At 46.4% G+C, this 15,643-nt stretch overlaps 1 protein-coding gene across 1 annotated transcript in view; it reads right to left on the bottom strand.

Annotated features, from left to right (window-relative positions):
• Nucleotides 1-15,318, bottom strand: part of LOC137423723 (neuronal vesicle trafficking-associated protein 1) — a 103,646-nt gene extending 88,328 nt beyond the window's left edge. Inside the window, exon 1 of the mRNA XM_068111170.2 lies at nt 14,875-15,318. Coding sequence (XP_067967271.2) covers nt 14,875-15,105 — 231 coding nt within the window. The 5' untranslated portion in view covers nt 15,106-15,318. The remainder of the gene's footprint in view (nt 1-14,874) is intronic.
• Between the last annotated feature and the right edge of the window lie 325 nt (nt 15,319-15,643).

Raw genomic sequence — 15,643 nt, 5'->3', positions numbered from 1 at the left:
TTGGAGCCGGGAATAAGAGACATTGGAGAATGTTCTTGTTACACTCAATTGGAGCACAGTGAGTTATATATTGCAAAACTGATGGTACCATCAGAGGACATATTGATTGTACTTTTGAATACTATTGTTGTTGTACCGTTATTCTTGTGTGATCCCAATACAATATTTGTTTGTGAGTAACAATTGGGGTGGCTTCTCCATTGATCTTTGACACACAGAATAACACATTTTTCTGCCGTGACTCCTCTCGGGGCTCGGAGGTACACCGTGACGAGGGGGTCGGGGAGAAGCACGTAACAGAAAGTGGGGGCTCATCCAATTGACTCAGGGGCTCGAAATTGGGTCTTCGTCCGGGATTAAATTCCCTGATAATTCGTCCGGGATAGAATTCCCTAACATTCCCCAAATTCCCAAATTTTGAATTTTTCTAACATTCCCAAATTTTTCAAAAATTTGGAAATTTTTGTGTGAAGGTTAACAGGTGTTAACTGATAGTCACCATGGTGTTTAACGCAGGAAAGTTTGCAGCGTCCCCTAATGAGGCACAGTTCCTAGCGTTAAAAAGATCGGAACTCTTGAGATTGGCCAAACATTTTAACTTGGAGATCCGAACTCATATGAGGAAAGTAGAGATGCAGACATTGGTGGTAGAATCTCTGGTGGGACAGGGAACATGGACAGAGGTAGCCTTGGATTGGTTACCCGAAGAAAAAGAAAATGTGGAGCTCCGGAAACTGGAGATGCAACTGCAGAGCCAGGAAAGGTTAAAAGCAGAGGAAAGGAAGGCAGAAAAGGAAAGAGCAGGACAGGAACGAGAACTCGAGGAGAGAAGAGCAGAGGAAAAAGCAGAGGAAAGGAGAGCTGCAAGAGAACTCGAGGAAAGAAGAGCAGAGGAAAGGAGAGTTGAAAGGGAACTCGAAGAAAGAAGAGAAAAGGAAAGAGCAGAGGAAAGAAGAGCCAAAAGGGAGTTAAAGGAACGTGACATGGAGTGTCAAAGGGAACTTAAACTCAAGGAGCTGCAAATAATGGAAGAACGGGGAGAGGTAGCATCTATGCCGGCTAGTTCGACAACTAGTCAGAACACTTGGGATGTTGGTCGGCATGTGAGGCTGGTTCCACCCTTCAATGAAAAGGAGGTAACCAAGTTTTTTTTACACTTTGAGAAAGTGGCTCAAATGCTAAAATGGCCTGTGGAGTCCTGGACTATGTTAGTGCAAAGTGTTCTGGTGGGTAAAGCTCAAGATATATTTTCGGACCGATTGACCAATGTGCAGATTATGAGATAGTGAAGAAAACCATTCTCAAAGCCTATGAATTGGTCCGTGAAGCTTACTGGCAAAAATTCCGGAATGCCAGAAAGAGGGAGAGTGAGACCCATGTGGAGTTTGCCAGAATGAAGGAAACCATGTTTGATAGGTGGTGTGATTTTAAAGGGGTTGGGAAAGACTTCAAACTGTTGCGACAATTGATCTTGGTGGAGGAATTCAAACAGTGTGTCCATGCGGACATTAAAGTACATCTGGAGGAAAAGAAGGTACCAGAGTTGTATGAGGCAGCCACCGTGGCAGATGACTATGCCTTGACCCACAGGATGGGGTTCCACAAACCTAACTTCCCGCCTGGAGATCGCATGGGGAGTTATGGTACATCCGGTGCGGAGAACGAAGGTTCATGGGGGCGGCCGAGATATGACTATGAGGACAGATCTGATACCGCGACTCTTAGGGATCAGAAGTCTACAGTTCCAAGACAGACTTATCTTCCGGGGGGCTCGAGGCAGACCACGAGTTTTTCCTCCGGGCCTACTTGCGCTTTTTGCAAGAAACCTGGACATTTTATGTCCCAATGTTATGCCCTGGAAAGGAAAAATCAGGAGCGGAGTCAGATTAGTACAACTCTGAATGCATTGGCAAATGTGAGAAATCGTCCTTGGAGGACAGAGCCTTGTGGAGGTTCCCATGCCAAAGTTCCGGCATCTCAGAACGACCTAGTTCAAGGGGGTTACAAACCTTTTATTTCAGAGGGGTTTGTGTCACTGGATGGAGACTTGACTAATCAGAGACCGGTTAGGGTATTGAGGGACACAGGAGCGCATCAATCTTTGATGCTTGAAGGCATTTTGCCATTGTCAGAGAAGACGGCACCTGGTGTTAGTGTTCGTTTACAGGGGGTTGGTGGCTATGTTAAAGCTCCACTGCATGTCATCCATTTGCAGTCTCATTTGGTGTCAGGACCGGTCACCGTAGGTTTACAAGCCACTCTTCCTGTAGAGGGAGTATCTTTTGTTATCGGGAATGATTTGGCCAGTGGTCAAGTTTCTGGTAACCCAATGTTTGTTGAAAAGCCTAGTATGGAAAATAACGCCGCGCAGTTAGAGCAGGAGATTCCGGGTATCTTTCCATCCTGTACTGCGACTCGTGCTATGGGTAGGAAGCGCTCTGAAGAGAAGAGGAAGGTACTGACGTCACGCTTTGCACAGGCACGTCTTGTCAAGTACCCAAAAACTATGTGTCAGCGCACACAAGTCATGGATGGAGGCTATGTTGGCAAGCTCTTTGTAGGTGGACTGAACTTCAAAACAAGGGAAGATGTTCTGGACTCTGTCTTTGGCAAATATGGACCACTCTTGGAAGTGCTGCTGATAAAAGACAGGGAGACGCAAAAGTCGAGAGGGTTTGACTTTGTCACGTTTGAAAACACAAAGGACGCCAAAGGTGCAGAAAAGGATTTGAATGGCAAGGATTTGGATGGTCGGACCATAACAGTAGAGAAGGCAGGCCACAGACGTCGAAGGGGCTACAGAGGAGGAAAACGTGGAGGTAGTTTCATGGATGGCTATGGCTCCCGGGGTGGGAGTAGTAGTTTTGGTGGTGGCCACAGTCGATATTGCTATGGAGGCTCCCAGAGTTACGGCAGCTCCCGAAGGGATGATTATCAGGGTAGTGGCCGAGAAGGAGACCACTATTCACGTGACTACAGCGACAAGCGTTCCAACCATGATTATTATGAAAGTTAGGAAGAGTTGAAGCACTGAATGCTGCGGGCAGCCGAGCCAAGATTCCTACACGGATTAACCGTGAACTCCACGTTCTTAAAGGCGTCCATGTAGTGAACTTTCCGATACGGATTAACCGCGAACTCCACGTTCCTAAAGGCGTCCATGAAGTGAACTTTCCTGCACGGATTAACCGTGAACTCCATGTTCCTAAAGGCGTCCATGCAGTGAATACTTCCAGGCCTCACCACCCAACCACCATTAAACCTGGCTCTCAGCTCGGCCTCCCTAAAAAGTGTTATAGATTTGCTTGACTTTGGATTTTTGATCACACCCCCTTAACCTTCATTCAAAAAAAAGAAAAAGAAAATTAGAGGTTGATGAGATGGAGTTTGGCTTTGCAGGAGTTCAACTTGGAAATTGAGCATGTAAAGGGCAGGGACAATGCCGTTGCAGATGTTTTGTCCAGAGTGAACTAACTTTGGAGATATCTATAGGTTGTTTGAAGTTTTGTTGCTTTATTTTTGGGAAATATTGATTATCGTTGCTCACGGGAATTGATGATTTGGGTGTGAGTTTAGTTTTGTTTGTTGGAAGAGTTTTGCCTACAAAGAAAGTTTTCACGATGTTCAAACTTTCTTTCTTGAGGGGGGGAAGTGTTACGGATTCGTCACTTCCATTGTGGTGGCTTTCATCCACTTGAGACATTTCTGGTTCCATGTATTATTATTATTATTGTTGTTTGAGGGAAATAGCAATTATTATTGTCAAAAAGTAAAAGGAATGTTTTAAAAATGAAACCCGATTGGGAACCGGAGGACGAAGAAGAAGAAGAGAAAAAAGGGTGGAGCGAATGAGTCGGACAAGAAAGGCGAGTTGCTCTGGGTTCTGAAGCGAACGTTGGCGAGCCAGAGTCACTAGCGAACTTTCGGGTTTCCGGGAGAGGAACTCCTACGACAGAGTTGTCATCGCTGTGACCGGTCAACCTGCATGTCAGGTTTTGCGATCGATTCAGGAGAGAATCATCGCCGTGCCGTGTGCCACGAGACTGGGTCATCGGCCATTTTGACTCACGCAGGATTTGTGCTTCGCTCGCGGTTTCATTTATTTTCGACCATTCTCACCGCATTCAGACGTCGATCTGGGGCGTGTGTGTGACGTGGCTTTTTGAAGGCTAATTCGTCCATACCCGAGGGTGTGATCTCTCAGTCGCCTGTAGGGTGCCTTTGGATTTCCCGGTCGCCTTGAGGGCGCCTTTGTATAGCTTCGGCTGTGTGACTGCCGTGGCCATCCGCACGGGATTCTGGTCGTTTGGACATCGTTCTATCGATCGCTGGAGCGAATCAACTTCGTCTTGGAGCCGGGAATAAGAGACATTGGGGAATGTTCTTGTTACACTCACTTGGAGCACAGTGAGTTGTACAGTCACGTGAAAAAGTAAGTACACCCCATGTAAAGTTTTGACTTTTTCAACATATTTCAACATACAGCTATTTGATCTTCATTTCAACAATATTGATAGATAAATGTGATATAATATCACAAATATCATGAAACATTTACATTTTGTAGTCCATTTGTATAATTTAAATAAATGTAAATGCAAATTTCGCATGTGGAAAAAGTAAGTCTGCCCCTACACTTATCACTACTTCAAATACCTAAAATTAGAATCAGGTGCACCAGCTCAGGTGCAAATGAATACAACATCGTTAGAGAGGATCTTGGAGGAACCTGTCTTATTTAAACCTCAGACATTTCGTTTGGTTTGCTCTTTGTTGTTGAAGTGTGCGGCGTCACCATGCCTGGATCAAAAGAGCTATCTGAGGCCTTCAGAAAGAAGGTTATAGATGCCTACGAGTCTGGGAAGGGATTTAAAAAGATTTCCAAACAATTTGAAATCAATCATTCGACTGTCCGGAACATCATCTACAAGTGGAGAAGATTCCAAACAACTGCCAACTTGTCAAGGCCAGGCCGCCCCAGCAATTTCAGCCCGAAAGCAGACCGCAAGATGCTGAAAGGAGTCTCTAAGAACCCCAGAATGTCATCACGGGACCTACAGGTAGCTCTTGCCACTGTTGATGTCAAAGTGCACGAGTCTACCATTACAAAGAGGCTGCACAAATTTTAACTACATGGGAGGTGTGCCAGGAGGAAACCTTTGCTGTCCAGAAAGAACATCAGGGCAAGACTAAAGTTTGCCAATGAACACCTAGGCAAACTCCAGTACATCTGGAACAATGTGCTCTGGACAGATGAGTCAAAGGTAGATCTATTTGGCCACAGCACCAGAAGACATGTTTGGCGAAAACCAAAGAGAGCATTTGACCACAAGAACCTGATACCAACTGTAAAGCATGGTGGTAGAAATATTATGGTTTGGGGCAGCTTTGCTGCATCAGGGCCAGGGCAGCTCACCATCATATAATCCACAATGAATTCTTCATTGTACCAGAGGGTGATTGAGGATAATGTGAGGCCATCTGTCAGAAAGTTGAAGCTCAACCGAGGGTGGACCTTGCAACATGACAATGACCCTAAACATACCAGTAAATCCACCAAGGAATGGCTGAAAAGAAAGAAATGGAGGGTTCTGGAATGGCCAAGTCAAAGCCCGGATCTAAATCCCACAGAGATGTTGTGGGGGGATTTGAACCGAGCTGTGCATGCAAGAAACCCCTCAACCATCGCACAGCTGAAAGAATTCTGCATGAAGGATTGGGAAAAAAATTCTCCCAGTCGATGTCAGAGACTGGTAGACAGTTATAAGAAACGCCTACTTGAGATTGTTTCTGCCAAAGGGGGCAATACCACCTGTTCGAGCCAAGGGTGTACTTACTTTTTCCACATGCGAAATTTGCATCTGTGTTTATTTATATTATACAATGGACTACAAAATGTAAATGTTTCATGATATTTGTTATATTATATCACCTTTATCTATCAATATTGTTGAAATGAAGATCAAATAGCTGTATGTTGAAATATGTTGAAAAAGTCAAATCTTTACATGGGGTGCACTTACTTTTTCACTTGACTGTATATTGCAAAACTGATGGTACCATCATCGGACATATTGATTGTACTTTTGAATACTATTGTTGTTGTATCGTTAATCTTGTGTGATCTCAATACAATATTTGTTTGTGAGAAACAATTGGGGTGGCTTCTCCATTGATCTTTGACACACAGAATAGCACATTTTTCTGCCGTGACTCCTCTCGGGGCTCGGAGGTACACCGTGATCAAGGGGTCGGGGAGGAGCACATAACAGTGAGGTATTTTGAATTACATGGTGGTGAGGTGTTTTTAATTATGTGGTCGTGAGGTGTTTTGAATTACTCGGTGGTGAGGTGTTTTGAATTACTTGGTGGTGAGGTGTTTTGAATTACTTGGTGGTGAGGTTTTTTAATAATGTGGTGGTGAGGTGTTTTGAATTACGTGGTGGTGAGGAGTTTTAAATGATGTGGTGGTGAGGTGTTTCGAATTATGTGGTGGTGAGGTGTTTTGAATTACGTGGTGGTGAGGTGTTTTGAATTATTTGGTGGTGAGGTGTTTTGAACTACATGGCGGTGAGGTGTTTTGAATTACGTGGTGGTGAGGTTTTTTAATAATGTGGTGGTGAGGTGTTTTGAATTACGTGGGGGTGAGGTGTTTTAAATTACATGGGGGTGAGGTGTTTTGAATTATGTGGTTGTGAGGTGTTTTAAATTATGTGGTGGTGAGATGTTTTTAATTATGTGGTGGTGAGGTGTTTTCTATTATGTGGTGGTGAGGTGTTTTAAATTATGTGGTGGTGAGGTGTAATCGTCCCAAACTTCCAGTCTGCACCTACCCCTCCCCTGTGTATGTGCTGAGGGTTTCTTTTGTTAATTGTTTTTTTTTTTTTCAACCGAAGTCTTCAACCTAAATTGCTTATAAAAATGTAATTTCACAAACACTACAAATAAATTTGTGCAAAATAATTGTTTGTATTATGATTGGTGTAAATCATGACAACACAGCAACTCAGGTACAGTAATTATCCTCAACTAAAATAAGCCCATTCCTCAGTAACGACGCTAAAATAAGCCCGTTCCTCAGTAACGACGCGTGGTGAGGCGAGCGCAGCGAGCCGAGCCAAGCTAGTACATATATATACTAGCAGAAGTACCCGGCATTCCGTGTATAAACGTGAGGGAGAAGAGGGGGGAGGGGAGGAGAGGGGGGGAGGGGGAGGGATGGGAGAGGAGAGGGGTGGGAGGGGGGAGGGTGAGGGGGAGGGATGGGGGGAGGGGGGAGGGGAAGGGGGAAGGGGCAAGGGGGGAAGGGGTATGGGGAGGGGAAGGAGGAGGGGGAAAAGGGAGGGGGAAAAGGGAGGGGGAGAAGGGAGGGGGAGGGGGAAAAGGGAGGGGGAGGGGGAGGGGAGAAGGGGAGGGGTTAGGGGGGAGGGGGAAGGGAGGGGGAGGGGAGGACGGAGGGGGGAGGGGGAAGGGGGAGGGAAGGGGAGGGCCAGTCAACAATGACGTTGCAGTTCTCATGGTCAGAGAGCAGCACAACAATCACGACATCGTCCTGAATCTTCGCAACAGCACGAAGCGGATTTTGGAGACTCACCGATCCTGTGACACCCTCCAGTACCGGCGTTGCCGGGTGGGGGAAGGGAGGCCCGTACATTCCCAACCCGTACATTCGCCCTCTCGACTCAAGCTCACTCGGACAAAAGCCTCGCACAAATTACACCGTGAAGGCCCAATGGCCATGTCTATGCCACAAATCAAGTACGTGAGCGAGTCGGGCGCACTGAATTGAAAATATATAGAACGCTCATACTCCGTGAAAAGTGAAGCCAACTGGCGGTGGGGATGGAACATCACGTGATCGCTCTGAGCGAATCAGCGCGCTGCTCTGCCACCGGTCAAAATCCGTGTATAATATTCCTCGCTGAAAAAAAATCTATGTGAAACATGCTACTATCTATGCTAAATCATGCTAAATCATGCTAAATGCTAATCATGCTAAAATCTATGCTACTTGCTGTGAGTTTATGGCGGCAACGAACATCACGTGATCGCGTCACGAACATCATTCGTGATCACGTCATCACGTGATCGTGATCGTCATCAATGAGCGCGAATGAGCGAATCAGCGCGCTGCTCTGCCACCGATTCAGATTCCGTGTATAATATTCCTCGCTGAAAAAAAATATGGATCTAAAGATGAAAGGAAAAAGAACCTATGTGGTGTGAATGGCAATGTTCCTCGCTGAAATGTGAAAAAACGCAATCGCTTTTCGCTCTGAAATACGTGCGAACGCGTAACTGAGTTAATGGCGGCAAGGAACATCACGTGATCGCTCTGAGCGAATCAGCGCGCTGCTCTGCCACCGGTCAGATTCCGTGCATAATATTCCTCGCTGAAATGCGCTGAGGTAAAAATATGGTAAAAAAATATTATGAAATAATTTTTTTTAGGTCGGCCATGTTCTTCCCAGGCTCAATGGCCATGTCTGTGCCAAATATCAAGTACGTGAGGGTCTCCGTTTAGGAGTCTATCGGTAACATTACACACGCACACACACACACACACACACACACACACACAAACTGTGTTTTATATATATAGATATGGTGTTTTGATGTTTTGTACACTGAGCTAACCATCTTGGGTTGAACATGCACCCTGGTGTTTTGCACCCGTCGGGTGGGCATTAAGCAGGATGAATCATCTGCCAGCACTGGTAGTCAGCGAATCTTAAATGACCCATGATGTATTTCCTGAAGAGGAGGTGAGTTATATCCAGTATCCTGCAAACATTACAAATTCCTGCCAAATTCACCTTCAGTCGAGTATCATTCTTGACCAACATGTTAATGAAAGACTTGGGCCAAAAATGTTCCTCAGATAACCCAACAAGAAGGTGGGAATGATTGTATCACTAAGCCATTCAGTACAATATATCGAGATCAGACCACGTTACTGTAGTGGGTACCAGGAAGAAAGTGCCACATCAGCTATTGCTACATGCTTCCTGACCAACAAGAAATGCCTGCTACGCATTAATCTGTCTGTGGTACATAATTAAAACAGTTCTGGTGGCAGCCAGGAACAATTTGTATTTTAACAAGGAGCTGATACTCTCGGTCCACTGCCTTTGGGTGGTATGAGGAATAGATCTGTGTAATATGAAAGCTAAATCTTGAACAGTTTTTAAAATATCACGTATACAAGTCAAATTACTGAGATGGTTGTCATGGCAACATAATTCAGCCAATCACAGCCGTGATCTAATCAAGTTGAGATAATGTCATGAGGAAAAGATGTCTGCAACATGAAAGCTAAATGTTCAACTTTTTTTTCGAAATATCACATACACAAGTCAAGTTACTGTGATGGTTGCCATGGCAACATAAATCAGACAATCAGCTAACAGCCCAGGATCTAATCAGATTGAGATAATGTAATGATATATAGATCTGTGTAATATGAAAGCTAAATCTTGAACGGTTGTTGAAATATCGCATACACAAGCCAAATTACTGAGACGATTGCCATGGCAACATAATTCAGCCAATCACTGCCGTGATCGAAGAAGGCTGAGATAATGTCATGAGGAATAGATGTCTGCAATAGGAAAGCTAAATGTTCAACGATTTTTGAAATATTGTGTACAAAAAAGTACATGGACAGATGATCAGTCGGTCAGAGCTCATTTCGTCAGAGGGGGCGGGGTACAAAAAAGACCCTTCTGGTGAGACAGTTGTATAGGCTCCACCTATTAGGCATGAGCATAGCAGAGCTACAGCCCCCTACATCTCTGATCTCGACTACTGCAATGAGGTCTGACCTCGACATAATGTCTTGTTTTTTTTTATTGTGGTTAGGGTTTGACCAATTCACTCCAGTGAGGAGCTTCTGCTCCACGCTGAAGACGGCAAACAAGCCAAAAATGTGTCCATGGATGTTCTCTCTCCAGGATAGACTGGTCTATAAAAGAGAGAATTTAATTATTTTCCTGCTGTTGGCTGCAGGGCAATCCTATTGAGAAGTATGGGGTTGTAGCTCATGTAAGCTCATGCCTAATAGGTCGAGCCTATGCAACTGTTTAGCGGGAAGAGCCTAAAAAATGGTATACATTATATAAACAGAATTTGGACAGGAAAATAACACTTAATGTACATCAGTTTGCCCTTTGTACCATTTGTGTTATCAAATTGTAGTTAATAGCGCAGCACCTCCATGTTGTTTCTATATCCTTGCATCTCTACTTCAATCTTGGAAGTAAGAAGCCCATGCTATCATTAAGATGAGTAGGCCATTTGTGACTCTCCCATGCACCTGTACTTAAGGTCCAATGATGATACGCCATCTCCGCTATGTGCCATTCCCAAATTACTTAAAACAAAGCAACGTATGATGCCGACGCCACATCCCCTCCCTTGTCGAGCAGTCCATGATTTATTGGGCCAGTTGCATTATCTGTCAAGTAGATGTTGTTTCAGGTTTTTCTTCGGTAAGATATCGTTCCTATTTATCTGCACCAATTTCACAGCGTCCGTGACTCGGAACCTGCAGGAAAGGTTTGGATTTGTTTCTTTTTATGCAAGACTCCTCTGTGGGTGGATTATCTCCATAGTTTGTGTACTTGTGATCCACCCATGATGAATACAAACACTAATTGCCTTTCAACTTGTCTAAAATTCATTTGTTTTTACCTAGACCTTCCTCCATTCCTCTCGCTCCCTGTCCCAGAACCCCCAACTCCTCCACAACTTCAGATGTCTCAATCAACCACAGAGTTCCACAAATATCGAGCTGCCGATCGAGCGTCTGAACCAAAACTCACAAATCGATGGACGTTTATCAGGGAAACTGAAGCCGATGGAGTCTAATTTGCCCAGTTTAAATGAAAGTTCCTTTTTCTGGCCGAGGGAAACACCTCGGGACGGACGGATGTATAGTCTTCAGAAGGTAAGCTGCACTGACCATTAAGTACAACGCATACTATTGTTGTTGTATCGTTATTCTTGTGTGATCTCAATACAATATTTGTTTGTGAGAAACAATTAGGGTGGCTTCTCCATTGATCTTTGACACACAGAATAACACATTTTTCTGCCGTGACTCCTCTCGGGGCTCGGAGGTACACCGTGATCAGGGGGTCGGGGAGGAGCACGTAACAGTGAGGTATTTTGAATTACATGGTGGTGAGGTGTTTTTCATTATGTGGTCTATAAAAGAGAGAGTAGCTGTACAGAGGAGGGATGTCGGCTTTGCCCTGCGCCCTTTCCATTTGTGCGAGATTTTCATATTTTCTTATTCTCTCACATTCACTTTCCCCTTTGGATTATAAAAGGTGCTTTCCCATTGCTCGTTCTCTAAAGTAGAGACTTGTACCGTTTTATGGTTATAGAGGCTTTGCGCTGAGCAAGGGAAATAAGTGGAAGATATTTATACGTAAGAGGATTGGAAGGTGACGGCTCTGGGATCAAGAGGCCTCGGGAAGCATTCAATCTGTATGCGGATCCCGCTCGCATGCCGCAGCCCCTGGAATAAAGGGGCCGATGACGTCGGGTTTTTTTCCAATAAGGCCCCTGCTGTGCAGACTTCGGTTTTTTCCAATAAGGCCCCTGCTGTGCAGACTTCGGTTTTTTCCAATAACGCCACTGCTGTATTAGACTTCGGTTTTGTCCAATATGTCTCCAGTTATACGTATGCCATTGTTGTCCAGTAAGGTCCCGGCCATACGGAAAACAGTTTTATCCAATAAGGCGCCGGCTGTACAGGCTTCGGTTTTGTCTAATAGTCCGGGGCCATACAGATGTTGTTGTTGTCCAATAAGGACCCGGTTGTATGAACATCAGTTTTGTCTAATAGGTCTCCAGCTGTAGGGATGTCATTGTTGTCCAATATGGCCCCAATCATACAAATTTCGGTTTTGGCCGATAGGTTCCCAGCTGAACAAACATCGATTTTGTCGAACTGGTTCCAAGCTGTACGAATGTTGGTTTTGTCCAATTGGTCCACAGCCATACATACATCCGTTTTGTCCAATAAGGCCTTGGCTGTATGGATGCCAGGTTTGTCAAATAAGGCCCAGCCATACTAATGTCGAATTTGCCCAACAAGATCCTAACCATATGGACGTCGGTTTTATCTAATAAGACACCGGACATATAGATCTCTGTTTTGTCCAATAAGGACCGGTCCTTCGAATGTTGGTTTTGTCCAACAATACCCCGGCCGTACGGATGTCAATATTGTCTAACAAGTCCCCAGTCGTACGAACGTCCGTTTTTGTCCAACTAGACCCAGCTGTTAATGCCAATGATGTGTGTCAGGATGGAAAGACCACATGAGCAGAGCAGACAAGTCGAACTCGCGGGCTCGGAACCGGTCCCCAAACCAAAAAAGGAGCCCAGTCCACATGGGGCGCTCTTCAATCCCGGCCGGCACGGATCGCATCGAGAACCCGAAATCAGAAATGGCCACACACACAAAACAGAATGCCAACTCCGTGGATCAATCCGCGACGGAGGTTCCATCCAGGGAGTGCTCAAAACGCGCATTGAGATGGCGGCCCCGACCAGCACGTACAGCACCTCCCTCACCGGATGGTGTTCTATCTTTCTCACCGGTCGGTGTTCTATCGTTCTCACCGGATGGTGTTCTATCGTTCTCACCGGTCAGTGTTCTATCGTTCTCACCGGATGGTGTTATCTCGTTCTCACCGGTCGGTTTCTATCGTTCTCACTGGTCGGTATTCTATCGTTCTCATCGGTCAGTGTTCTATCGTTCTCACCGGATAGTGTTCTATCGTTCTCACCGGTCGGTGTTCTATCGTTCTCACCAGTCGGTGTTCTATCTTTCTCACCGGATGGTGTTCTATCGCTCTCACCGGAGAGTGTACTATCGTTCTCACCGGATGGTGTTCTATCTTTCTCACCGGTCGCTGTTCTATCGTTCTCACCGGATGGAGTTCTATCATTCTCACCAGATAGTGTTCTATCGTTACCACCGGATGGTGTTCTATTGTTCTCACCGGTCGGTGTACTATCGTTCTCACCGGTCGGTGTTCTATCGTTCTCACTGGTCGGTGTTCTATTGTTCTCACTGGTCAGTGTTCTATCATTCTCACCGGTCGGTGTTGTATCGTTCTCACCAGTCGGTGTTCTATCGTTCTCACTGGTCGGTGTTCTATCATTCTCACCGGTCGGTGTTATATCGTTCTCACTGGTCGGTGTTCTGTTGTTCTCACCGGTCGGTGTTCTGTCGTTCTCACTGCTGGTGTTCTATCGTTCTCACCGGATGGTGTTCTATCGTTCTGACTGGATGGTGTTCTATCGTTCTCACCGGTCGGTGTTCTATCATTCTCACTGGTCGGTGTTCTATCGTTCTCACCAGATGGTGTTCTATCGTTCTCACCGGATGGTGTTCTATCATTCTGACCGGATGGTGTTCTATCATTCTCACTGGTCGGTGTTCTATCGTTCTCACCGGATGGTGTTCTATCGTTCTCACCGGATGGTGTTCTATCATTCTCACTGGTCGGTGTTCTATCGTTCTCACCGGTCGGTGTTCTATCATTCTCACTGGTCGGTGTTCTATCGTTCTCACCGGATGGTGTTCTATCATTCTGACCGGATGGTGTTCTATCATTCTGACCGGATGGTGTTCTATCATTCTCACTGGTCGGTGTTCTATCGTTCTCACCGGTCGGTGTTCTATCGTTCTCACCGGTCGGTGTTCTATCGTTCTCACCGGTCGGTGTTCTATTGTTCTCTCCGGTCGGTGTTCTATCGTTCTCACCGGTCGGTGTTCTATCCTTCTCACCGGTCGGTGTTCTATTGTTCTCACTGGTCGGTGTTCTATCGTTCTCACCGGTCGGTGTTCTATCGTTCTCACCGGTCGGTGTTCTATCGTTCTCACCGGTCGGTGTTCTATCGTTCTCACTGGTCGGTATTCTGTTGTTCTCACCGGTCGGTGTTCTGTCATTGTCACTGCTGGTGTTCTATCGTTCTCACCGGATGGTGTTCTATCGTTCTGACCGGATGGTGTTCTATCGTTCTCACCGGTCGGTGTTCTATCATTCTCACTGGTCGTTGTTCTATAGTTCTCACCGGTCGGTGTTCTCTCATTCTCACCAATGGTGTTCTATCGTTCTCACCGGATGGTGTTCTATCGTTCTCACCGGATGGTGTTCTATCATTCTGACCGGATGGTGTTCTATCATTCTCACCGGTCGGTGTTCCATCGTTCTCACCGGTCGGTGTTCTATCGTTCTCACCGGATGGTGTTCTATCGTTCTCACCAGATGGTGTTCTGTCATTCTCACCGGATGGTGTTCTATCGTTCTCACCGGATGGTGTTCTGTCGTTCTCACAGTATGGTGTTCTGTCAACGTTGTCCCTTCTTACGATCTACAGTGATCGAGCTCATTCGTGGATGGACCAGACGATGCTTGTTGAGTGAGGGAGACGGAGGACCGAGAGCTGGGTGCAGGAGGTGATCCAAGCGGTGAGCGAGTGGGCAGCGTTCTGATTAAATGCGCGTGGAAAGAAGATTCATCCAGATGATTCTCAGAAGAAAATAAATACATTTGCTAGGGATGAAAACTCCATTACAAAAGGCATTTCATGTTTGGCGACGCCGATCATTGTCCACGCGCCGCGCATTCCCACGATGCACAATCAGGAGCAGCTCGCACATCGCCCGATCGCACATCGCGGTTCGCACATCGCTCGCTCGCACATCGCCCGCTCGCACATCGCCCGCTCGCACATCGCCCGCTCGCACCCCTCGGCATCACCCTCGCGGGTTATCGGTCTCCATCGCACCCGGTACGCCATGGACGTGACCCATGAACTAGAGACTAACCGGAGCACTCGGACTCTTACCGGCTGCGAAGCAGGGCCCTTCACCGACGCGCTGTTTCCGTCGCCGCCGACCCAGAGCGCTCGCTGCGGATCTCGCCCGGGTGCGATGCTGGCTGGAGGGCGCGGGGGAGGGGCTGGGTGTGGGGGTTGACGGGGAGGAGGGTGAAGAATTCGGGACGAGGTGGGAGGAAGAACGGCGCCGTCGAAGCCCTGCGGACGGCGAGGCGAGCAGTGTGTATCTCGGCTTGACATAAAGAGGAAAAGGAAAGGCGGTTATTCTTTTCTCACATCGTCCCGTTCACGCTCCGCTTCGTCTATTCCTCCGATCCTCCTCGTCCATGCACAAAGAGCTTTGGGACATCCGGGCGTCGGTTTCATCCTCGGGATTGGAACGTGCACATCCTTTGTTTTTGTCCAATCCGCCATGGACCGAGCGATCGGTCATGATGCCTCCATGTTGGATGTGGATGGTCACAGCAATTGTCTTGGAACTCATCTCATCCCATATATCATCGTTCAAATAAAATTGTCCATAAAACACGCTATAGGATTCAGAAGGGGCGCCATATTGCTCATCTCATGAATATGGAACCATACGAATCTACGAGAGATGTTACTGTAATGTTCCACACTGGCTCATGGACCGTTCATGGACAATATTGGGTTGTACGCATGACTTGGTGGTGGAAAAGCGATTGCTCAGCCATATCCTACAGAATTCTTGGGACAATGAGGGCGGTGGTGGGGGATCGGGGTGGGGGAGCGATGGAGCAGGACAGCAAACGTGATC

Source organism: Myxine glutinosa, chromosome 3 (assembly GCF_964187855.1).
Source record: "Myxine glutinosa chromosome 3, kmMyxGlut1.1, whole genome shotgun sequence".
NCBI lineage: Eukaryota > Metazoa > Chordata > Myxini > Myxiniformes > Myxinidae > Myxine > Myxine glutinosa.
The sequence above is the reverse complement of the archived record's forward strand: the minus strand, read 5'-3'. Positions and strand labels throughout refer to the sequence as shown.